This window comes from Eubalaena glacialis, chromosome 15 (assembly GCF_028564815.1).
Source record: "Eubalaena glacialis isolate mEubGla1 chromosome 15, mEubGla1.1.hap2.+ XY, whole genome shotgun sequence".
NCBI lineage: Eukaryota > Metazoa > Chordata > Mammalia > Artiodactyla > Balaenidae > Eubalaena > Eubalaena glacialis.
In genome coordinates this window covers 85,339,301-85,366,267 of record NC_083730.1, presented here as the reverse complement: position 1 = coordinate 85,366,267, position 26,967 = coordinate 85,339,301, and the positions used below count along the sequence as shown (strand labels likewise).

At 37.6% G+C, this 26,967-nt stretch overlaps 1 protein-coding gene across 6 annotated transcripts in view; it reads left to right on the top strand.

Moving 5' to 3' along the window:
- The window catches only part of IFT81 (intraflagellar transport 81), an 88,999-nt gene that overhangs the window by 37,178 nt on the left and 24,854 nt on the right, over nt 1-26,967 (top strand). For all 6 annotated transcript variants that reach the window (XM_061169527.1, XM_061169529.1, XM_061169528.1 and 3 more), the window contains 3 exons: nt 13,152-13,301; nt 23,841-23,969; nt 25,078-25,167. In XM_061169527.1, coding sequence (XP_061025510.1) covers nt 13,152-13,301; nt 23,841-23,969; nt 25,078-25,167 — 369 coding nt within the window. The remainder of the gene's footprint in view (nt 1-13,151; nt 13,302-23,840; nt 23,970-25,077; nt 25,168-26,967) is intronic.

Genomic DNA, 26,967 nt, shown 5'->3' with positions numbered 1-26,967 from the left:
CAGTTACCTAACTGCTCTGTGCCTCAGTTTCCTTATCTATAAAGTGGAGATAATAACAGTACTCACCTCATACGGTGGTTGTGAGGGCTAAATGAGTTAATACAACTAAGCAGTATACAACAGTGGCTGGCTTATAGGAAGCACTTCATAAATACTACCTACAGTTATAATAATAATTATTATCATGTACTTTTAAAATTTTAATTGCTACATTGTGTTCTATAGAATGTATGTACAATTTCTTTATTCCATCCAAGGGCGTACAAGAGGATCTGTTTCCGCTGTTATTTAAAACAGCACTTGATCCTCAATCCTTTAATTTTTTGTCATTCTGACAGTATTTCATTTTAATTTTCATTTTTCTTGATTAAGATTGAACATCTGTCCACATGCATGTTTGGTCACTTATATTTCTTCTGTCGTTTGCCCTTTTATTGTCTTTCTTCATTTTTTTCTAATGGATTGAATGTATTTTCTTTTTTTTTAATTTTTTTTGTGGTACAAGTCACATAATATAAAACATACTATTTTAACCATATTTAACTGTACAGTTCAGTGGCACAAAGTACGCTCACATTTTTGTGCTAATTGAATGTTTTTCCTTATCTGTTTCTCATATTTTTACCTATATTCTGGATTAATCTGGGTAATTGTTTTCTTCTAGTCTGTCATTTGTCTCTTAGCTTTGTATACGCTGTGTTTTGTCACACAGAGGGTTTTCTTCCCTGTTTTTTCCAAACAGCCTTATTGAGATATAATTAACATACAATAAACTGCATATATTTAAAGTACAAGTTGTTTCTGTTGTTCCATGCTATGATAACTGGGGGCTACTGTATTAAATGGCAAATTTATGTTTCTGGTTAGGTATTTAAAAATAACTTTATATAATAAAATAAACAATTATGGTTAGGAGGAAGACTTACATATAAATAATTTTTCTTATCAACTGAAGTGCCAAGACATTTTAAATATTATCAATTTTCTAATGAAAAATTATGTATCTAGATTAGATTATACAGTTCTATTCAGGTTTTCTACACATTTACCAAGTGTCTTTTACATGCCAACTATTAAGTAAATGGTGGTGAAAAAGAGATATGGCCCTGCCATCACAGAGCTTAATGGTTTCTTAGGGGAGTCAGAAATTTAACAAGTGATCTTAAGTGAGCTGTGTGTTAGAACACACATTAACCAAGTGGTATGGGAATACATTTCAGGGTTATGGGGTGTGAGCTGGGAAAATACTAACATGGTATGATTCCTGGGAGAGATGCTACTTCAGCTCTTTCTGTTATCTTAAAATCATACTGATCACAGCGACCTTTTATTGACAACTCAGAGTCATAATTATGAACATTCACTATTATACTGTGCTATAACACTGTTTTTCTATCTCCTCTCACACTGAATCCTGCATAAAGCAAGATATTTCTATGTAAACATTTTTATAACACTTCAAATTATGGAAAACTAAGGTCACTTAATATTAAAATTCTGTCCCAAAATATGAAGCTATCATAGCATGGAACAACAGCAACAATTTGTACTTTAAATATATGCAGTTTATTGTATGTTAATTATATCTCAATAAATCTGGGAAAAAAAGGGAAGAAAACCGTCTGTGTGACAAAACACAGCATATGGTAAATATGATTTTTACCCATTCATAGGCAACAATCTGAGCCTGATGACTGTGTCTCACTTATGGACGAGCAAAGAATAGAGGCTCTACTTCTTGTAGTAGTGCTGCATAGCTACCGGTCTTTACCGTCTTCGTCACCTTGGTACCTCTGAATCTCTGCATTAATTATTTGAAAAGCAAAACAAAAAATTAGCCCCAGTGATGTAGTGCTAGTACCCTTCTCACAGCTGTGATTGAAATGAATGCATGCCTTTTGAGTCTGAAATTTTTTATAGCAACAAATGAACCTTTGGTTAAGGTTCCATTGGCATTTCATGCATTGAAAGGTCACTCCTGGTTTATGGTGTACGGGTTTAGAGTTCGTTACGTTTTCTTCCCAAACCTTACAAGAAGCTCAGCTGTTTTGCAGTTAATGGCTACTTTTAAAATGTGCTTGATCAAATAATATGAATAAGCAGCTTAAGAAAGAGCCAACCATGGGGCTTCCCTGGTGGCGCAGTGGTTGAGAATCTGCCTGCCAATGCAGGGAACACGGGTTCGAGCCCTGGTCTGGGAAGATCCCACATGCCGCGGAGCAACTAGGCCCGTGAGCCACAATTACTGAGCCTGCGCGTGTGGAGCCTGTGCTCCGCAACGGGAGAGGCCGTGATAGTGAGAGGCCCGCGCACCGCGATGAAGAGTGGCCCCCACTTGCCACAATTAGAGAAAGCCCTCGCACAGAAACGAAGACCCAACACAGCCATAAATATAAAGGAAGGAAGAAAGAAAGAAAGAACAGCAAACTTAAAAAAAAAAAAAAAAAAAAAAGAAAGAGCCAACCAATTCATTCTACAGCTACTGACAGAAATCCTAGAGCTAAATTGCAAAGATTATGAAATCTTTTTTAAATACTTCAAAGAGAAGCACAATGAAGATAAGGGGATCCTGGCAAGATTAGCTGCAGCTGTCAGATCCTGAAAAATTAGGAATCAAAGTTTGACACTTGTAATTGAATCATCCACCCTTCTAAGTGAGCCCAGGCAAACCTGTGATATTTTTAGAGCCTTTCAAATCACATTACACTCTTTAGAGTTCACAGCAGGACCTAAGGCCCCTAAAATTTCCCAGGAGATGGAACAAAACAGAATCAAATAAATTTGGCTCAATTCACTGTAATAGAAGTAGGGTATTATATATGCAGTTTAGGTAATCCCACAGTGTTAACCCAAAACGTGAAAACTTTTCATAGAAATTTTTTTTGAGAGTTAACTGCTTGGACAGCAGTTGAAAACCCCATTAGAGATATAGTAACAGCTGTGTGGTGGTGATTTGATTTACAACAGAAGCAGGGAGACCTTGGATGGTATGATTACCTGTGTTTCCCAGATGGATGTTCCTGTACCACAAGTTTCTATTAAGACAGATTTCTACTAGCATATATCATATTGCTTATTATAGACTCTCTCAAGAGAATCAGCAGTTAACTATCCACTACCATATGTAGGTAATTGCATTGTTTATGCTTGGCTTGGTGAGATTTTCTAATTTAAAGTTGAAAACATAATACTAACAGGTTGGAAAAAGGTTTGAATAGTATTTGTATGTCTATATATATTGCACTTGTTATGATGGGTGATTTGAAAAGACTAACATTTTAGCAGAAAACAAAAGTTGCTTTAAAACATTTTTTCTTGCCTTAAAACAAATAGCAACTCTGAGACGAGACTTCAGGGAGTACAAATGATTTATGACATGAAGCGTGACTTAAAAGATGGCCTTTTCAGGTTTTCTGCAAGTCTGAATTCAGACAAAATAGAAACACTGACAAATGGGCAAAAAAAATTATGGCCATTTGGGCATATTCGTTCTACTCTTGAACAGTTGGTGTTATCCATTTCATACCTAACTCTCTTGGGCCTATTTCTGTAGCTTTCTGTGCTTAAAAATCATTTGATGAAATACCTGACAAAGATGTGATTCAGTTAATAAGTGGAAAATGGCATGAATAGTGGACTAACAGGATTTGAGGACAGAAGTATTCATTCTATTCCAGTTTTTCTAACTTTCTGAACTTCGGTGAGTTGTATTAATTTCTCTATAGGTTTCTTCCCTGTAAAAGGGGGAATAGTATTTTTTAAAAAATGGTTCTTTGTGGTTCTTGACAATATAAAGTACTTATTATATAAAGTCTTCACAGCTAATTACTGTGAAAATAGTTTCATACCAGATATTGAGTTGGAAATTTGCAACAGGAGCAGAGATTCTTGTTTCCGCATAAATATCCAGAATGATGTCTGGAATCCAGTAATACATTTGAGTTCCAGATAAGCTTGAAAAGCATTTGTAAATGGTTACATACTTAGGGAAATAAGCTGCCTTGTCCTTTTAAAAAGCTTGCCTGGATCATTACTATTAAAGGTTCTAAAACATAGTAAATGGGTAAAGGAGAAAGAAGATCTGTCAAATACCATTTTGATCACAAAGGAGCTGAGTCTGTAAAATTGGTTCTAAAGTCAGAAGCTAGCACTATTAAAACATTAATCTTACTTATCTCAGCATCTAAAATGATGGCTGCTCTTTCATAAATGACAAATTTAGATTACAAACGTGTATTGGACCAAATGATTAGTAATAACTGCTATAACGGGCCTTCCTGCACAATGGCAATCTTTATAGTTCACTTTCATGACAAATTTGCTTGATTGGCCTGCTATAGTACACTACTGAAAGCTTTTTCCTTGATATTCCAAGGATTTATTGCTTATCTCCTATGCCAGAGTTCCTTTAAAATATTTTTTTTAACTTAACTATTTAAGAAATAAATCTCAAAGAATTCACTCATAACCCTACCTGCCCAACACAACAGCTATTTTTATTTCTTCATTCTCTCCCAATCTTGGTTCATAGACATATATACAAACATTTTACATAGTTGTACTCAGAGTATGCAGATTTGTAGTTTCTTGCAGTAGTGACTGTTCTGTTTTAGTTCTAAAGAGCATTGTGTCACACCTAGACCTTTACTCTTCTGTTTGTTCTAATTACTTGACATTTCCTTGTTTCTTAGTATTTAGAAGGAACAGTAAATTATCTCATTTTCTAGGTACTTTTTAACTGTGTTCAAACAAAATGACAGATATTATTAATCATTATCCATTATTCAATTTTTATAGAACTTTAGTACATTTTATAGATCTTATTTAAAAACCTCCCCAAGGTCACTTTAAGTGGTGGGGTCAGGATTTGAAATCATGTTTCTCTGACTCCAAAGCCCGTGGTCTCAACAACTCTCTGAACTGCTTCTGTGACCCTATTGTAGTGCTCCTAGGACCTTTAATGATTAATTTATAAATTTGTGAATTTTTGCTCAGATAAGTTATTATTACACAGAATTATGAGTAAATTTAATTCTTAATACCCGAAGTCTATTCAAAATAAAATCTATCAGCTGTTAGGTTTTTGTTGGTGATGGGCATTTTTGGGGTGGATTGTTCTTTTAATTATAATTGTTTAGATTAATAAAAATATGTAGTTTAAAAAGTAAAACGGGGGGGCTTCCCTGGTGGCGCAGTGGTTGACAATCTGCCTGCCAATGCCGGGGACACGGGTTCGAGCCCTGGTCTGGGAAGTTCCCACATGCCACGGAGCAACTGGGCCCGTGAGCCACAACTACTGAGCCTCCGCGTCTGGAGCCTGTGCTCCACAGCAAGAGAGGCCGCGATAGTGAGAGGCCCGCGCGCCGTGAAAAGTGGCTCCCGCTCGCCGCAACTAGAGAAAGCCCTCGCACAGAAACGAAGACCCAACACAGCCAAAAATAAATAAATAAATAAATAAACTTAAAAAAAAAAAAAAAAAAAAGTAAAACGGGGGGCTTCCCTGGTGGCGCAGTGGTTAAGAATCTGCCTGCCAATGCAGGGGACACGGGTTCAAGCCCTGGTCCTGGAAGATCCCACATGCCGTGGAGCAACTAAGCCCATGCACCACAACTACTGAGCCTGCACTCTAGAGCCCGCAAGCCACAACTACTGAGCCCACGCACCACAACCACTGAAGCCCGCGCACCTAGAGCCCGTGCTCCGCAACAAGAGAAGCCACTGCAATGAGAAGCCTGCGCACCGCAACAAAGAGTAGCCCCTGCTTGCTGCAACTAGAGAAACCCTGTGCGCAGCAACGAAGACCCAACGCAGCCAAAAATAAATAAATAAAATAAATAAATTTATGAAAAAAAAAAGTAAAACAGTATCAATATTCTTATGTATGTCTCCCAGTGACTATGAGCAAGGGTTATTCCAGGGTAGTGTTCCGTTTCTTACCTTTTTTCACCATATGACACTTAAAGAAAATGGTTATTGTTTAGCATACTGAGGTAAAAGGATAAGGCTGCTTATAGCTGAGGATGACTGGCTTTGGAGTTCTTTATAATATCTTGCACGTCTTGGCACACCCATAATATTTGTGCCACGTGAGTATACTGGAGCATACCCCATTCAGGATGATCTGCTCTGGAACAGTGCTTCTCAAAGTGTGGTCTGAAGACCAGTTCTAGTCTACAAACTGTTAAGTTACTAATCCACAACCATATAAATTAAGAGGAAGCATTTAGAAACATTTATAGTAATTTGATATTGTATAAACGTTTTTGTTATTTTATAAAAGTATCCAGTCTACAAATGGTTAGAAATTTTTAAAAACTGGTCCATCACCATAACTAAGTGTGAGAAACCCTGCTGTTTGTGGGAGTGGAGTTGATGGGGCATGGGATGAACACAGGTCAACTTTAGTAGGTATGCCAAGTTGTCTTCCAATCTATTGTTCTAAATTATGTATTCCTCACTCTCAGTGGTGTATAGGTGTTCTACTTCCTCCACATCTTCAACAATACTTAGTATTGAAGGACTTTTTATTTTTGCTAATTGGGTGGGTATTACGATGGTATCTTATTGTGGTTTTAATTTGCATTACTAATTTGATTACAGATGAGGTCAAATGTCTTTTAATATGCTTATTGGCCATTTTGGATTTTCTTTTCTATGAAGTGACTATTCAAGTATTTTATCCATTTTTCTGTTGGATTATTTGCCTTTCTCTCATTGATTTGTAGGTTTAATTTATGTATTTTTGGATACAAATTCTTTATTGGATTAATGTGTTGTAAATATATTCTCCCAACTTGTGACTTATATTCTTAATCTCTTAATATATATTTTGATGAACAAAAGTTCTCAATTTTAGCAAAGTCAAGTTTATCAACATCTGTTTTCAGTTTGTGCTTTTTTTGTGTTTTGTTTAAGAAATCCTTTACTATCTCAATAATCATAGTAATATTTTCCTATATTCTAGATTTTTAGTTCTGTCTTTCACATATAAGTCTATAATCCAGTTGGAATTGATTTTTATACGTTATGAAGTAAGGGGTCCAATAATTGAATATTCTATTCTTTTTTTTAATTGAAGTATAGTTGTTAGTCTCAGTGTTAGTTTCAGTTGTACAGCAAAGTGATTCAGTTATATATATATTTTTCAGATTCTTTTCCATTATAGGTTATTACAAGATATTAAATATATTTCCCTGTGCTGTACAGTAAATCCATGTTATCTATCTTATATATAGTGGTGTGTACCTGTTAATTCCATAGTCCTAATTTACCGCGCCCCCTTCCCCTTCAGTAACCATAAGTTTGTTTTCTGTGTCTACGAGTCTGTTTCTATTTTGTAAATAAGTTCATTTGTATCATATTTTAGATTCCACATGTAAGTGATATCATATGATATTTGTCTTTCTCTGTCTGACTTACTTAGTATGATAATCTCTAGGTCCATCCATGTTGCTGCAAATGGTAGTATTTTATTCTTTGGTATTCATAGTATTTCATTCTATGGCTGAGTAATATTCCATCGTGTATATATACCACATCTTCTTTATCCATTAATCTGTTGATGGATGCTTAGGTTGCATCCATGTCTTGGCTATTGTAAATACTGCTGCTATGAACATTGGGGTGCATGTGTCTTTTTTTAAATTTTATTTATTTATTTTTGGCTGCATTGGGTCTTCGTTGCTGTGTGTGGGCCCCCTCTAGCTGCAGCGAGTAGGGGAGCTACTCTTCGTTGCGGTGCGTGGGCCTCTCACTACGGTGGCCTCTCCTTTTGCGGAGCATGGGCTCTAGGCGCACGGGCTCAGCAGTTGTGGCTTGCGGGCTCTAGAGCACAGGCTCAGTAGTTGTGGCACACGGGCCTAGCTGCCCCGCGGCATGCGGGATCCTCCCGGACCAGGGCTTGAACCTGTGTCCCCTGCACTGGCAGGCAGACCCTCAACCACTGCGCCACCAGGGAAGCCCCATGTGTCTTTTTGAATCAGAGTTTCCTCTGGATATATACCCAGGAGTGGGATTGCTGGATCATATGGTAACTCTATTTTTAGTTTTTTATACAACCTCCATACTGTTCTCCATAGTGACTGCACCAATTTACATTCCCACCAACAGTGTAGGAGGGTTCCCTTATCTCCACACCCTCTCCAGCATTTATTATTTGTAGACTTTTTGATGATGGCCATTCTGACTGGTGTGAGGTGATACCTCATGTAGTTTTGATTTGCATTTCTCTAATAACGATATTGAGCATCTTTTCATGTGCCTGTTGGCCATCTGTATGTCTTCCTTAGAGAAATGTCTATTTAGGTCTTCTGCCCATTTTGTGATTGGATTTTTGTTTTTTTTAGTATTGAGCTGTATGAGCTGTTTGTATATTTTAGAAATTAAGCCCTTGTCAGCCGCATCATTTGCAGATATTTTCTCCCATTCCGTAGGTTGTCTTTTCATTTTGTTTATGGTTTCTTTTGCTGTGCAAAAGCTTATAAGTTTGATTAGGTCCCATTTGTTTCTTTTACTTCTTTTGCCTTGGGAGACTGAACTAAGAAAACATTGCTACAGTTTACGTCAGAGAATGTTTTGCCTATGTTCTCTTCTAGAAGTTTTACGGTGTCATGTCTTATATTTAAGTCTTTAAGCCATTTTGAGTTTATTTTTGTGTATGGTGTGAGGGCTGGGGTAATACAGCTCTCCAGCTTTCCCAACACCACTTCCTGAAGAGATTGTCCCTTCTCCATTGTATATTCTTGCCTCCTTTGTTAAAGATTAATTGACCATAGGTGTGTGAATTTATTTCTGGACTCTCTATTCTGTTCCACTGATCCATATGTCTTTTTTTGTGCCAACACCATGCTGTTTTGATTACTGTAGCTTTGTAGTATTGTCTGTAGTCTGGGAGGGTTACGCCTCCAGTTTAGTTCTTTTCCTTAGGATTGCTTTGGCAATTCTGGATCCTTTGTAGTTCCATATAAATTTTAGGATTATTTGTTCTAGTTCTGTGAAAAATATCATGGGTAATTTAATAGGGATTGCATTGAATCTGTAGATTGCTTTGGGTAGTATGGCCATTTTAACAATGTTGATTCTTCCAATCCAAGAGCATGGGATATCTTTCCGTTTTTTGGAATCATCTTCAGTTTCCTTTTTCAGTGTTTTATAGTTCTCAGCATATAGCTCTTTCACCTCCTTGGTTAGGTTTATTCCTAGGTCTTTTTTTTTTTTGGATGTGATTTAATTTTATTTTTTTATTTATTTTATTTAATTTTATTTTTTTGGCCATACCACATGGCTTGTAGGATCTTAGTTCCCTGACCTGGGATTGAACCTGGCCCCTTGGCAGTGAAAGCATGGAGTCCTAACCACTGGACTGCCAGGGAATTCCCTTGACGTGATTTTAAACAGAATTTTTTTTTTTTTACTTTCTCTTTCTGATATTTCATTGTTAGTGTCGAGAAATACAACAGATTTCTGTATATTAATCTTGTATTCTGCTACCTTGCTGAATTCACTGATGAGTTCTAATAATTTTTGTGTGAAGTCTTTAGGGTTTTCTATGTAGAGTATCATGTCACCTACATATAATGACAATTTTACCTCCTCCCTTCCAATTTGGATACCTTTTATTTCTTTTTCTTGTCTGATTGCTGTGGCTAAGACTGCCAATACTATGTTGAATAAAAGTGGTGAGAGTGAGCATACTTGTTCCAGAATTTAGTGGGAAGGCTTTCAGCTTTTGGGTGTGGGTTTGTCATAAATGGGTTTATTATGTTGCGATATGTCCCCTTCTATACCCACTTTGGTGAGAATTTTTTATCATGAATGGATATTGAATTTTATCAGATGCTTTTTCTACATCTGTTTAGATGATCATGTGGTTTTTGTCTTTTCTTTTGTTGATGTGGTGTTATCACATTGATTGATTTGCATATGTTGAACCATCCTTGCGTCCCTGGAATGAATCCAACTTGATCATGGTGTATGATCCTTTTTACGTGTTGTTGGATTTGGTTTGCTAATGAGTATTCTATTCTTTTCCCTCAAATTTATCATGCCAGCAATGTACATAAACAAAATCCCTTTGAGATCATCAATAAAGGGTTCCTGAGACCCAAAAGTTTGAAAAATCACTATTACAGATCCACAAGAAAGGCTCCAATTAAAAAATGAGCCAAAGACAGGCATATCATTTAAAAAAATCCACACAAATGCACAATTAACATGGCAAAAAGTGAAGTTCCCTAATAAAGAAATGCAAATAAAATATAAGATACTATTCTGCTTATTAAATTGACAATTATAAACAGTACTATAAATAGCCTTTGAAGGGCAGTTTGGCGGAAGGTATCAAAACCCAATAAAAATAAAAAAATAAAACTAAGTTAAAGGTAAAAAAAAATTTCCTTCTGACCATTTTTGGGAATATGGCCTATAGAAATTATTAAGAATGTGTCTGAAGATTTAGCTTCAATATTTTTATCATGGTTTTTTTTTTCAATAATCTGGAAGTTCAAAAATAACCTAAAATCCAAATGATAGTTAGAAAAAACTTCCAATGGAAGAAAATCATGGATAATGCATTTTTGTCCCTCTAATTCCTCTAATTCAGTCTAAGGTAATAGAACCCTTAGAGTGCTTTGATGGCCACCTATTGCTTAATTTTATGGAACTGTCATTAATCTGACCCCGACTCCCTTTCCCCTAGGTAGTTTGTCCAGTGAATGCCAAATAATAACCAATCGGCATAGAGCACATTGAGTAATCGGTAGGTTTGTTCTTTCACCAAAAACATTTATAGCTTTTAGCTTTTAAAAATAGTTCCAGAGCACAGCAAGATAGAGAAGGGGAAGATTGGCCTAGATAATACAGAGGATAGCAGATGAACAGGATTGATTTCATTTTGGGCACTTTGCCCAGGACACTTTTAATAGAACATATAGTTAGTCTGGGGATTCTGAATCTGTGGTTATGTCAGGCTTACACATTTATTCTTTAAAAGGAAAAATTGCAAGTAGTTAGATTCTAGGTACATTGGTATGACTTAAATTTTTTAAACTGTTTCTGTAATACAGCCATTGATAATTTGCTTTTTGTGGGCTGGATTCCTTAATATTAAAACGAACTCAGTCATGAATAGAAAAATATTTTGAACTTCCTCTAAAACACAATGTGTTCCTCATTTCTTTCAAAGTTTAAGTCAAGTTTAAAAAAGATGTCTAAACTAGGAATTAGAGGGTTATTTTTATGTGAAGAATTTTTAATCTTACTATTTTTAAGGACTTTGTATATTCAGGAATCAATCAAGTCTTTAAGAAAAAAAAAAAAACACCTAAATTTTAGAAATGTTCTCCTTCCTATTTTGCTACCTTACAATTTATAATACTGACCTTAGATTTAGCCTTTAAAATTAGGAGGTAAAATACCGTATGATAATAGAGCTTGCATTGGGATAGTGGCTTTGAGTGAATTTTTTCCTTTTTTCTGTTTTCTAAAATTTCAGTAATACATTCATTACTTTCATTATTTATAAAACTATTTATAACCCCCCCCAATTATCCTTGTAAAGAATTGGGCATTTAAAAGGCTAAGATTATCAAAGAATTTTCTCATATTAGGTAATATGAAGGCTTACTTTTGTTTTGAAGTGATGCGTTTAAGTATAATAAGCCAGATTCTTACCATGGACATTTTTAAAATAATGTAGTTAATAAAAGGTTGGAGCAGAAAAAATTATTTTATGTAGTAAAAATTCTTAGTACTAATGGTACATAAGAGAAAGTGATTTTTTTTATGTGTTATGTTCTGTTTCAGAAATACCAGAAAATTTTCACATTTGCTTCTCATATTGAGAAATACTTTTAATGAGCCAATGCCTTGGGACCTTTACACCTGCTGTTTCCTCTACTTGGAATGCTCTTCCTTGCTTCTTCCTCCTTCCTCTAATGTACTCCTGCTACTTCAGTCTTGGCTTAAATTATTTTTGAGAAACTTGTCAAAACCCACCTCCCTAAAATCCAACCCCACATTTCCTACCTTCATCACAACCCAGTTTAAACTCCTGTTATTTATTCTCAGGTCCCCTTCACTGCTTCATAATGTTCACCGTGGTTGTGAACATCAGTTCAATGTTTATTTCCCCCACTATTCCTTAAGCTTGATGAGGGCAGGACATGCGAGCATCTTGTTTAGAATTGTATTCTCTGCGTCTGGCACAGTGCCTAGTACATAATAGTTAATAAATAGTACTTGTCAAATGAATTCCTTTAAATATTCACTTCACTTGCTTTTCCAAACTCTTGTTGGTATTATTTAATAACGGGGTCTTTCCATTAGAGTAGTTATAACTTTAATATCATTAGTAGGTAAATAGCTGAATTAAGCAACTATGAGTTCCCACTAATTTGGAATATTTTTAGCTTTTTAACATTTGGGATGAGCTTCAGATGCTTCATAGGGTATATGGTCACAGTACCTTTCTTAAATGATAAATAGTAGCTACAAGTGTTGACTATTCTGGTTGGCTATTTTAACCCCAGTAGATCCAGTGCCACCAAAATAGTATAGTACATAAGAGATATCATGATAAGACCCCAACCAGAAATGGTCTTCTACTTTCTTATTCTTCTTTTTTAATATTTATTTATTTATTTATTTTGGCTGCACCGGATCTTAGTTGCAGCACGCAGACTTCTTAGTTGCAACATGAGCACTCTTAGTTGCGACATGCAGACTCTTAGTTGCAGCATGCATGCGGGATCTAGTTCCCTGACCAGGGATCGAACCCCGGCCCCCTGCATTGGGAGCATGGAGTGTTACCCACCGAACCACCAGAGAAGTCCCTTCTTCTTCTTTTTAACCTTTTTACTTTTATAGTGTTGAAGTTTCTGTTTTCCTAATCCTTATTTGTAAAGCCCAAAATAAATAGCTTTTGTATAATGATTTACAGTGTTTAATGGGTCCAAAAAATAAAAACATACACAAAGTATTTTAACTGAACAGTTAGTCTTTCCAACTTTTCTAATAAAACTAAGTTATTATTATATACTTGTGACCCACATGTAGGATGGTAGAAAAGAAAATTTTTCAATACATTGAGGTTATATATGATATTTAGCAACTACTTTTCTACTTATTAAACTACATGTTGTGTTCTTTTACAGTTCAAACGATATGTCAGTAAACTTCGAAGCAAGAGTACAGTTTTCAAAAAGAAGCATCAGATAATAGCTGAATTTAAAGCTGAATTTGGTCTCTTGCAGAGGACAGAAGAACTTCTTAAGCAACGTCACGAAAATATTCAACATCAACTGGTAATACAGTGTTATCTTGGGGTTCTAAAAGTACAAATGCCAGGAGGTTTATAGGTTATAGCTTTTTACTGAGGTCATTGTTTTTATTAGAAAAACCATAAAATTATTCATTTTCTCTGATTAATTACAGAGATGACATAAAAGCCTATTTTTTGTATTTTACTGTAGCAGTAGGCAGTAACTTTTTTATGTGTTCTGACTTTGGGGTAATTAATAGAAGTTGAATTCTATTAAGTAGGTTTTTCTTTTGGTTAGCTAGTTAATATGACCAAAATGATCATACCAAGAGATTGACTATAAAATAGCTTATTTATCGTGGCCTGCTGGGCAGAAATCTAAGCAGCCACTTCCATGGAGCTTTGGAAAGAAGTATCCAGGGAGGGTTCTATATGGAAGTTTGCCTGCAGGCTTGTTCCTTATATATTTGTGCCTTGGTTTTCAGAAAAAAGTTAAACCCAGAGAAATCCCTCTAGCAGCAAAGCTGTTCTCATCGTGGGTACCAGTTCCTCTGAGTTTTCTTGATTTGGCTTTTTTTTTTCTTTTACCCATGGGGAAATAATTTCGTCAGGATGTTGGCTTACCAGCTAGCAATAATCTGGTAGAGGTGAATGAAATTTCAAACAGTTGTAATTAGCTGGCAATATGAACTTTTCTGTCTCATTCTGTTGAATATTGTTTGCTTCTAGGGAACTTAAGATTGAAAATTTACAGTGCATCAAACATAGATTCTAACAGCGCTAAACATAGATTGTAACAGCACTTTTAAAATTGATATGTAGTAATTGCATTATTGCTCACTTTAAAATATTTTCTCATTTTCATTGTGATTTCTTTGACCTATGGTTATTGCTTAAAACCAAACATTTGAGGATTTTCTAGTTACCTTTCTGTTATTGATTTCTAGCTTATTTCCGCTGTAACCAGGAAACATACTCTGTGATTTCAGTCCTTTGAAATTTTTGAATGTTGCATTATGGCCCAGCATGTGGTCTGTTTTGATCATTGTTCCATGTGCAGTTGAGAAGAATATATATTCTGCAGTTGTTGGGGATGGTGTTCCATAAAAGTCAATTCAGTCCAGTATGTTAACCATGCTACTCAAATCTTCCATGTTTCTTTTTTTTTTTTTTTAACATCTTTATTGGAGTATAATTGCTTTACAATGGTATGTTAGTTTCTGCTTTATAACAGAGTGAATCAGCTATACATATACATATATCCCCATATCTCCTCCCTCTTGCGTCTCCCTCCCACCCTCCCTATCCCACCCCTCTAGGTGCTCACAAAGCACGGAGCTAATCTCCCTGTGCTATGCGGCTGCTTCCCACTAGCTATCTATTTTACATTTGGTAGTGTATATATGTCCATGCCACTCTCTCACTTCGTCCCAGCTTACCCTTCCCCCTCCCCATGTCCTCAAGTCCATTCTCTACATCTGCGCCTTTATTCCTGTCCTGCCCCTAGGTTCTTCAGAACCTTTTTTTTTTTTTTTAAGATTCCATATATATGTGTTAGCATACGGTATTTGTTTTTCTCTTTCTGACTTACTTCACTCTGTATGACAGACTCTAGGTCCATCCACCTCACTACAAATAACTCAATTTCGTTTCTTTTTATGGCTGAGTAATATTCCATTGTATATATGTGCCACATCTTCTTTATCCATTCATCTGTCAATGTATACTTAGGTTGCTTCCATGTCCTGGCTATTGTAAATAAAGCTGCAATGAACATTCTGGTACATAACTCTTTTTGAATTATAGTTTTCTCAGGGTATATGCCCAGTAGTCGGATTTCTGGGTCGTATGGTAGTTCTATTTTTAGTTTTTTAAGGCACCTCCATACTGTTCTCCATAGTGGCTGTATCAATTTACATTCCCACCAACAGTGCAAGAGGGCTCCCTTTTCTCCACACCCTCTCAAGCATTTATTGTTTCTAGATTTTTTGATGATGACCATTCTGACTGGTGTGAGGTGATACCTCATTGTAGTTTTGATTTGCATTTCTCTAATGATTAGTGATGTTGAGCATTCTTTCACGTGTTTGTTGGCTATCTGTATATCTTCTTTGGAGAAATGTCTATTTAGGTCTTCTGCCCATTTTTGGATTGGGTTGTTTGTCTTTTTGATATTGAGCTGCATGAGCTGCTTGTAAATTTTGGAGATTAATCCTTTGTCAGTTGCTTCATTTGCAAATATTTTCTCCCTTTCTGAGGGTTGTCTTTTCGTCTTGTTTATGGTTTCCTTTGCTGTGCAAAAGCTTTTAAGTGTCATTAGGTCCCATTTGTTTACTTTTGTTTTTATTTTCATTTCTCTAGGAGGTGGGTCAAAAAGGATCTTGCTGTGATTTATGTCATCGAGTGTTCTGCCTATGTTTTCCTCTAGGAGTTTTATAGTGTCTGGCCTTACATTTTGGTCTTTAATCCATTTTGAGTTTATTTTTGTGTATGGTGTTAAGGAGTGTTCTAATTTCATTCTTTTACATGTAGCTGTCCAGTTTTCCCAGCACCACTTATTGAAGGGGCTGTCTTTTCTCCATTGTATATTCTTGCTTCCTTTATCAAAAATAAGGTGACCATATGTGTGTGGGTTTATCTCTGGGCTTTCTGTCCTGTTCCATTGATCTATATTTCTGTTTTTGTGCCAGTACCATACTGTCTTGATTACTGTAGCTTTGTAGTATAGTCTGAAGTCAGGGAGCCTGATTCCTCCAGCTCCGTTTTTCTTTCTCAAGATTGCTTTGGCTATTCGGGGTCTTTTTGTTTCCATACAAATTGTGAAATTTTTTTGTTGTAGTTCTGTGAAAAATGCCATTGGTAGTTTGATAGGGATTGCATTGAATCTGTAGATTGCTTTGGGTAGTATAGTCACTTTCACAATGTTGATTCTTCCAATCCAAGAACATGGTATATCTCTCCATCTGTTTGTATCATCTTTAATTTCTTTCATCAGTGTCTTATAGTTTTCTGCATACAGGTCTTTTGTCTCCCTAGGTAGGTTTATTCCTAGGTATTTTATTCTTTTTGTTGCAGTGGTAAATGGGAGTGTTTCCTTAATTTCTCTTTCAGATTTTTCATCATTAGTGAATAGGAATGCAAGAGATTCCTGTGCATTAATTTTGTATCCTACTACTTTACCAAATTCATTGATTAGCTCTAGTAGTTTTCTGGTAGCGTCTTTAGGATTCTCTCTGTATAGTATCATGTCATCTGCAAACAGTGACAGCTTTACTTCTTCTTTTCCGATTTGGATTCCTTTTATTTCTTTTTCTTCTCTGATTGCTGTGGCTAAAACTTCCAAAACTGTGTTGAATAATAGTGGAGAGAGTGGACAACCTTGTCTTGTTCCTGATCTTAGTGGAAATAGTTTCAGTTTTTCACCATTGAGAATGATGTTGGCTGTGGGTTTGTCATATATGGCCTTTATTATGTTGAGATAAGTTCCCTCTATGCCTACTTTCTGGAGGGTTTTTATCATAAATGGGTGTTGAATTTTGTCGAAAGCTTTTTCTGCCTCTATTGAGATGATCATATGGTTTTTCTCCTTCAATTTGTTAATATGGTGTATCACATTGATTTATTTGCGTATATTGAAGAATCCTTGCATTCCTGGGATAAACCCCACTTGGTCATGGTGTATGATCCTTTTAATGTGCTGTTGGATTCTGTTTGCTAGTATTTTGTTGAGGATTTTGCATCTATGTTCATCAGTGATACTGGCCTGTAGTTTTCTTTCTTTGTGACATCTTTGTCTAGTTTTGGCATCAGGGTGATGGTGGCCTCGTAGAATGAGTTTGGGAGTGTTCCTCCCTCTGCTATATTTTGGAAGAGTTTGAGAAGGATAGGTGTTAGCTCTTCTCTAAATGTTTGATAGAATTCGCCTGTGAAGCCATCTGGTCCTGGGCTTTTGTTTGTTGGAAGATTTTTAATCACAGTCTAAGTTTCAGTGCTTGTGATTGGTCTGTTTATATTTTCTATTTCTTCCTGGTTCAATCTTGGAAGGTTTTGCTTTTCTAAGAATTTGTCCATTTCCTCCAGGTTGTCCATTTTATTGGCATATAGTTGCTTGTAGTAATCTCTCATGATCCTTTGTATTTCTGCAGTGTCAATTGTTACTTCTCCTTTTTCATTTCTAATTCTATTGATTTGAGTTTTCTCCCTTTTTTTCTTGATGAGTCTGGCTAATGGTTTATCAATTTTGTTTATCTTCTCAAAGGACCAGCTTTTAGTTTTATTGATCTTTGCTATTGTTTCCTTCATTTCTTTTTCATTTATTTCTTATCTGATCTTTATGATTTCTTTCCTTCTGCTAACCTTGGGGGCTTTTTTGTTCTTCTTTCTCTATTTGCTTTAGGTGTAAGGTTAGGTTGTTTATTTGAGATGTTTCTTGTTTCTTGAGGTAGGATTGTATTGCTATAAACTTCCCTCTTAGAACTGCTTTTGCTGCATCCCATAGGTTTTGGGTTGTCATGTATTTCTAGGTATTTTTTGATTTCCTTTTTGATTTCTTCAGTGATCTCTTGGTTATCAAGTAGTGTATCGTTTAGCCTCCATGTATTCATGTTTCTATTTATATTTTCATCTGCTTATTCCATCAGTTATTGAAAAAGATGTTTTAAAATATCTATGATCTTTATCCTTTTAGTTCCATCAGTTTTTGCTTTACATCTTTTCTTTTTTTTGTTGTTTTTTTAAAATTTATTTATTTTTATTTATTTATGGCTGTGTTGGGTCTTTGTTTCTGTGCGAGGGCTTTCTCTTGTTGTGGCAAGCGGGGGCCACTCTTCATCACGGTGCACAGGCCTCTCACTGTCGCGGCCTCTCTTGTTGCAGAGCACAGGCTCCAGACGCGCAGGCTCAGTAATTGTGGCTCATGGGCCCAGTTGCTCCGCGGCATGTGGGGTCTTCCCAGACCAGGGCTCGAACCTGTGTCGCCTGCATTGGCAGGCAGATTCTCAACCACTGTGCCACCAGGGAAGCCCCTGCTTTACATCTTTTCTTAAGCTGGGTTCCTTAGAAGCAGAGCCTGAGAGGGGAATACTTGGTGCAAGTGATTTACTGAGGGAGGGAGTACCTTCAGAAGAAGGGGAATGAGGGAAACAGATGGAGCAGCAGAAAAAAGCCAAGCAAGGATGTATTCCCAACTGAAAACAGCTTCATTTTGATCCCATGAGGAACTTTGGAGCACACATTGCACCATGGAGTTGATTCCACCTTGAGGCAAGGGGGCTGGCCTTTTATACTCCCATATCAGTCAGTCATTGGCTAGGGCATGGTATAACCTCCTAGATGAGGCAGCCCCCATTGGGCTAAGGGCGTGTTCTGGAGAAGGGGGCATCTGTGAGCCATTAGCAGTCAACACTCATTGCAGCTTGCAGATGAGGTTTGAGTAGAGCACCAACAACATCCACTATAAGCCACCCCTTGTACTACTGAGATCTACTTGTTTCTCACATTAAAGTCACTCCATCTTGTTATAGTTTATACAGGATTACAGTTGGTCAAAATTTCTAGGAAAACAGGAGGGTTAGGAGGACAAATTAAAACTCTCTTTGCTTCATTTGATCCCAAGGACATAATTGATACTCAATATCTCCTTCCTCTACCATCCATCCTAGATTCCCCACACCTTTGGCTAGCACCTCCAGTGGTCTATCAGGGGTCCCCAACTCCCAGGCCATGGACCGGTACTGGTCTGCAGGCTGTTAGGAACTGGGCCGCACAGCAGAAGGTCAGCGGTGGGCGAGCCAGCGAAGCTTCATCTGCCGCTCCCTGTCACTGGCATTACCTCCTGAGCCATCCCCCCCACCCCCACCCTCCGCCGTCTGTGGAAAAATTGTCTTCCGCGAACCCGGTCCCTGGTGCCGAAAAGGTTGGGACTGCTGGATGACTTACTTGGTGGGATGACTCAGTCCCTCATCCTTAAGAGGTATGAGATTCTAGTACAATGCCCTTATCAGGCTGTGGTTGCTAAACTTACCCATTTAGTGTTAAAACTGGGCATGAGAGTACCAAGATATGCCCTAATGGATCACCTGAATGCCAAACTTATTCCTATCTGTCCCTCATTATATAGCAGCATCTGTATATCCTTAACATGTTCTGCCAATAAATCGCTCTTTTCTTTGCCTGCTGGTCTGTGGGCATGACGAGCCCAAGTGACAAGATGGTAGGCAGAGCATGAAGTTTAAAGGGCCTCTCAATGTGCCTTCTGGTGGAATCATGTGCCTTATGGAAACCAGAACATTTATACCCACAGAGCCTAAAGTTGTCAAGAAGGGAAGCATAATTCCCTGTGGATGAGTGGGAATTCTGGTGAGTGATAACACTCATACTTTCATCTCATGGTTCCAAGACCCATGTATTTTTGGGTCTTTGGATCTATTTGGAACACAACACCATGTAATGGGCATTGGTTTAAGATATACACTCCATCATGAAGAATAGAACTTATCTTCACAGGCCATCAATTCCAAGCTGGCACCTTAGCTGTACGTTCATAGGGCCCTTCCACTATTCAGTCAGGCCATTAGCTTTCTGGATGGTGTGTGGTACAGTGACTGAATCCTGTGGTCATGTTCCCATCACCATACCTACTTTGCCATAAAGTAGGTCCCTTGGTCTCAGGTGATATTATGTGGGATTCCACATTAGTAGACCAGACATTCTGAGCCTTTGGATAGTGGTGCTGCCTAAAGCACTGTGGGCAAGAAAAGCAAACCCTTACCCAGAATATGGGTCAGTCTCATTCAGGATGAAGTGTTGTTCTTTTCAAGGTAGAAAGAATCTGGTGTTATCAAATTGCCACTAAGGAGATGATCAGTTTCCTCAAGGGATGATTCCATACCCGGAACTCAGGATTGGTCTCTGTTGCTGCCAGCTCAGACACTTGGCAGTAGCATTAGCTAGATGAGCATTAGTGAGAGAGCCCATGTTATTTGGTCCATACTTAGCCTCCATCTCTGCCAACATAGCCATTCTGTTCATGAGCCCATTGTCCACACACTGGGTGGCCAATGACAGAGGCTGGCTGACATCTACTGTCAGCCTTTTTTGGCCTTTTTGGAAAGGCCAAATCATCCTTTCCACTCGGCTGCTGAGTGCCTCTTCTGCTGTGGACATTGTCCAGTGGCCATATACATGTGATGAAAAGATCTTCACACTTAGTGTTAACTCTTATAGCTCTATCCAGATGCCTCTTCCCGAGACCTCCTTGTCCCCAGTCATTGAGTCTTGCTATCTTGCTTCCTCCAGGCCCCTGACCAACAAGCTAAGCCATTTGCCACTGCCCAGAAGATAAAAGATAATCTGGGGTTTTAAGGTTCTCAAGTGAGCCTATCCAGTTATCCCCATTTCAGGCTCAGCACCCTTTCCCTTCCCTGTCAGAGCCCTGACTTTGACATAGGATATATTCAGCCTTCTCTGAAGTTTTGCCAGTCTTACAATTTAAGTCCTGTCCGTGGTTTTCAGCTCTCTCTGCCCCATAGCCACAGGAAATGAGGGTTTCTTTAAAGCTCCTAAGGAGGTTCTCTGACTTATCACTTTGCTTTAAATTACTGATTAATGGATTTGAGCCTGTCATTTGAGCTTAGCAACAGCCACCCCAATTTCGTAGTCCTTATAGTTACTATTTCTTCACGCTTCTCGAACACCAGCAACACTGTACCAGCTAGTATGTTCCTGTGATAGTTCAGGTCCTCCAAGAAGCATACACCCAGATTGGATTAGATGTACAAGAGATTTATTGGAGGAAGCCTTTGTGAAGGGCAAAGGGAATTGAGCAGCAGGCGGCAGGGAAAGCCTTTAGGCTCTAAATGCCTTTAGGCTCTTCTGTGAAGGAAGAAGAAGGAAGGAGGATTGGAGAGGAAGAGCCTTGGGCTGTAAACACAGTTTTAAGGAAGTTTTGGTTGGGATGATGGGGAGTTCCTGAGCCAGTCACCAATTAGAGGAGTTCCCTGTCAGGCAGGAATGGGTCAGCCTCTGGCTGGGAACAGCCTGGGGGAAGCATGGCCTTGGTGTGAACGTGATGGTGGATCCAGAGGGGCAGCAGTTATGGCTGTCAGTCAACTTTGTTCCTCTCAGCAAACTCTCTTGAAGGAGACTCAAGCCATCCATTGTCATGCCCACCATAATCCCTTCCACCTATATTCTGCCCTAGTTCACCAGTCTTAGCAATTGTACTGCTATAACATGCCTAGGACTAACGATACTCTGCTTGCCCCCAATGATAGGGCTGTCAGTTCCATTCACCCGGTGAGTGATCCTACCCTAGAAGCCCATCCTTGTAGTCTGGTCAGGTTCTCTGGAAGCAGAACCTGAAACAAGAATTCTTATCCCTCCCCATATGATTAATTCAGTGAGTGCTCTTAGGAAAAAAGAAGTAAAGGAAACAGGATGAAGCAGGAGGAAAAAGTGGATTCAGTTGGAGTCCAATTTCATTCTGATTGCATAAGGAGCTCTGGAGCATAAATTGCATCACAAAGTTGGTCTCATCTTTAGGCAAGAGGGCTACCCCTTTGGACCCCTGTGTCAGTCAGTAATTTGCTATGGACCCTCTTACTACCACCCAAGAGTGGTGTGATACAGTTCCTGTTAAACCAAGGGTACACTTTGAAGAAGGGGCAGCTGTAAACCATCAAAATACCGACTCTCACAACAGCTAGGGGATGGGTACACTGACACAATAAGCAGATCAGGGCAGAGCACCCACAGTATCCACGGAAAATATCCTGAGATTAGTCCATACAGATTCATTTTAGTTATCTTCCTATTGGCAGTGTTTGACATAGTTCATAACTCCCTCTTCCTGTAAAATTTTTCTTTACTTGTCTTCTAGCACACTGCACTCTCCTTGTTTTTCCCTTACTAACACTCCTATTCCTACTCCATGGCGGATTTCTTCTCATTTCTCCAAAGCCTAGATGTTTGAGTTTCCCAGGCGTAGGCCTTGGATCTCTTCTCTACCCTCACTCCCTTGGTGATCTTATTCTCTTATGGCTTTAAAGACATTGTCTATGCAGACAACTCACAAATTTGTATCTCCAGCCTAGATTGCGTCTCAGATTCCAGTCTTGTGTATGTAACATCTTGAACTCTCTTGGATTTCTACTAGAGATTTCAGATTTTTAACACGTCCAAAACTAAACTTCTGATCTTTACTACTCCCTCACCTGTTCCTCCCAAGTCCTCCTCCTCTCAACAAATGGGCGCTCCATCCTCTCAGTTCTTCAGGCTGAAAACCTTGGAGTCATTCTTTACCCCTCACTTTCCCTCACACCCTACATCTAACCTGTCATAATATCTTGTTGGATCTGTCTTCAAAATATATACAGAACCATTTCTCATCACCTCTGCTGCCCCCACCTGATTCATGCTACTATCATCTCTAACTTGAATTATTGGAATAGTCTTCTAACTGGCGTCTCTGCCCCTACTCTTGCCCCTCTATAGTTTGATCTCAGCACAGATGTTAAAGTTTTCATTTAAAAATTCCTTTACTCTGGGGACTTCCCTGGCGGTCCAGTAGCTAAGACTCCGCACTTCCAATGCAGAGAGCACAGGTTCGATCCCTGGTTGGGGAGCTAAGATCCCACATGCCGCACGGTGCAGCCAAAAAAAAAAAATTCCTTTACTCTGAATCTTCCAACAAGCCTCCCATTTCATTTAAAATAAGTCCAAGCTCTTTCACTAGCCTAAAACATAAGATAACGATATAATTTATCATCTAAACTAGGACACTTTTGAGAATGCAAAAGACAATAGATGTAAGCTGAGACTATTGCAGCAAACCAGCTGAGTCCTGTATGATCCCTCCCCAACCTCCACCTCATTCTCACTCCCATCTAGCTATTTCTTGAAAAGGTCAGGTATGCTCCTGCCTCATGTCTTTTGCACTTGCTGATCCCCTGGGTATCTCTTTGGCTTGCTCCCTCTCTTCCTTTAGGACTTTACTAGGTGTCATCTTCTCAGGAAGACCTTCTCTAACCACCCTGTTTTTTAAGATTCCAACCCCACTCTTACCTCACACTATATGTATTTTACTTGTTTACCTATTGCCCGTTTACTCTCACTAGAAGTTAGCTCTGTTTTGTTCACTGCAGCATATCTGGTGCCTAGAACTGTACTTGGGACATTAAGGTATATAATAAATATTGGATGAGTGAGCAAATATGTACAGTTGATCACTTGAGAATTCATTCATTCACCAAATATTTAGTGAGTGCATCCTGTTTTAGATTCTGTGCCAACTACATAGCATTATTCTAAAGTCTAAAATTATAATTACTTCCTATGCACCTGAAGATACCATAGTAAAACTTAGTATAAGTTTATAACATATAAAGGAACGTAATTATTGTTGAAGTCAATAAAGATTGTTCTTTAGGATTCTAAACTACTTTATTTTATTTACGACTTTATTGTTACCTATTAAATCTATATACTTCTTATGTTTCTATATACTTCTTATGGAATCATCAAGGTTTTGACACCCATTTTGTGGACCCCATTTTTTACACCTATTTTTATTCTTTACTTTTAGCAAACTATTGAGGAGAAAAAGGGTATATCTGGATATAGTTACACCCAAGAAGAGCTAGAAAGAGTATCCGCCCTGAAGAGTGAAGTTGATGAAATGAAAGGACGAACACTGGATGACATGTCTGAAATGGTGATTACACAGGCTTTGTTTATTTATTTGTTTTATTGTCTACCTCTGAGGCAGATATTTTTGTGTTCTGTTTTCAGTGAAACATTCAAATTTTCATTTCTGCACATTGTTTTCTTTACATTCTTTCATCTGTCTTTATCACTCTCTTTTGAATTTTCCATTCTAATGAGGTTGTAAAGAGGTTGTTCAATGTTGTGGTTTTTGAAGTGTGTAAAAGTTACATAGCATTGGGAATTACCTGGCAGTCTAGTGGTTAGGACTCTGTGCTTCCATTGCAGGAGGCATGGGTTCGGTCCCTGGTCAGGGAACTAAGATCCCGCATGCTGCACAGCTCGACCAAAAAAAAAAAAGTTACATGGTATTAAAGAAATATTTAAGATAAAAAACAAGTTTTCCCAAATCATGCTACTTAAATTAATGCAATTATTTCATTTTTGTGTATGTCCTTAGTATCTTTCTGTATTCAGGACTGCTATTCAGCCAGAATGCACGGATACAGCTTCATCAGGCATTAAAATGTTGAAATCTTTCACTACTTATTGGTAAATAGCTGCTGCCCCAAACTCTCAGAGTACCCACCTCCACCTGTCTTGTCCACATTGGTCCCAGAACCCTCTCGATTTCACCACATTCTAACTCCTATAAAGATGAACATTTAGTACAGCAGAGGCCTCCAAGACCCTGTTCATCTCTATGGCTGGTGTCCATTCTGATTGGTCATTACTTATGCCTTTTGGGTTATTAAGTATTTTGAATATCACTTCATCTATGTTTATGTGTATTTTATATAACCTACATAATTATATACTTTTTACATAATACAAAGCTGTATAAAGGCAACTTTGTTATTTGTTTTAGTTATTCAGTGCTAGATTGTAAATATTTTCCCATAATGGTTTGCAGTGTTGATAATTGACATTTTGAACAGTTAAATGATATTCCTTCTTATTGAGGAATCAATACTTACTAAATGACTTCCCCATTGTTTGACATTGAAGTAATTTATAGTTTTTTTCACTCATATATAACACTTCAATAAATATCTTTATGGTATTTTTGTTCTTTTGAATTCTTTTCTTAGATTTCATATATTTTGTTTAAATGACAGGTAAAAAGACTAAATTCTCTAGTATCTGAAAAGAAATCAGCTCTAGCTCCAGTTATAAAAGAACTACGACAATTGCGTCAGAAATGTCAAGTAAGTGAATTTAATTTTGTGATACTTTTTTTTTTTAACATCTTTATTGGAGTATAATTGCTTTACAATGGTGTGTTAGTTTCTACTTTATAACAAAGTGAATCAGCTATACATATACATATATCCCCATATCTCCTCCCTCTTGCGTCTCCCTCCCACCCTCCCTGTCCCACCCCCCTAGGTGGTAATTTTGTGATACTTTTAATACTCTCTCTTGTTCAGATGTATTAGTTAGGTTCCCAAATATTTTACTTGGGTAATTTCTGGAAATAAATTATTATTTTTTATATGATTCTGCAAAAGAGAATAATATTGTGACCTACAACAGTTTTTGTTTAATTTTTGCTGTTTGTTTTGTCATAAATTTTTGGCGGAGGCGGTGGAGAGGAGGAGAGGAAGGAGTTTAAGCTAAAATCACAAGTGCAGCCAAATGAGATTTTTGCTTTAAATCATACTCATGTCAGAGTTATGAAGTCACATTCTTCTGTGGCCAGGTAAAAGTTCAGAGTCTGCCAACGAGTGGTGACAAGTTAATGTTAGATTAATGAACTTGCTTTGCTGGGGAGCAGGGTGGGGGGCAAACCATGATGGCTTAGGATTAAGTGATGAAATACAGTTACATGGAAGCTAATTCCAGGCACTGCTTTAAAGATAAACTGTGAGAAGGTAAATGCCCTCCACAAATCCAGATCAGGTGGCCTTCGCTGTTTGTCATTAACAATTGTTATTTTATCATTCTCCACGTAGTAATTTTAGGTTTGAATGTGAGCTGTACTGCATGTGCCTAAGGATGGAACTATAAAACTCTTCATGAATGCCATCCATCAGAGTCAGAGAAGCAGAGTGAGAAATCTCATGGACTTTAGAATCAGATGGATATTGTTTCCTTTTTTATAGAAAATGCCATGGAGTCTGAGACAGGTTGAGTGACTTATCCAAAGAGAGAAGTAGGAAGTGAGAGAGTTGGGGCTTGACTCTAGCATCTCTAGCATCTTATTTTAAGTCTCCTGCTTATTTCATTATACACTCCTGCTGCCATGAAAGAAATAGAAGAGACAAGTCCCTGTTCTCTGGGGTTCATACTGTCATAGGTGAGATGGAACAAACACATGAGGAAATTAGGAAAAACAAAAGATAACCCAACCTAAGAACAATATAGAAAAAATATAATCAGAATCGTATACTTAACTGGTAAGGAAAAGGGAAGGAAATAAGGGAATGAAATGATTGTCAGGAAAGGAAGATTTCAGAAAGGAGATTTTTGAGCAGGGTTTTCAGATTGAGGACATCAAGGATTGTTTTCATGGGTACTTTCTAAAGAATTGATTTTCTTAATGCTTTTCTTGAGTCAGCAACTTGCAGACAAAAGGGAACACTTATATGTATTTCTGGTAATGGTAAAATTTCTCCCTAATAGTAAAAATAAAATATATAATAAAATAAAATATAGTAAAATAAATCTGTAAATACAGGCATACTTCACTTTATTACATTTTTACAAATTAAAGGTTTGTAGCAACCCTGTGTCAAGTAAGTCTATCGGTGCCATTTTTCCAACAACATTTGCTTACTTCATGTCTCTGTGTCACATTTTGGTAATTCCTGCAATATTTCAAACTTTTTCATTATTATATATTTGTTATGGTAATCTGTGCTCAGTGATCTCTGATGTTACTGTTGCAAAAAGATTGACTTGCTGAAGACTCAGATGGTGGTTAGCATTTTTTAGCAATAAAGTATTTTAAAATATATACATTTTTAGACATAATGCTATTACACACTTAATAGACTACAGTATAG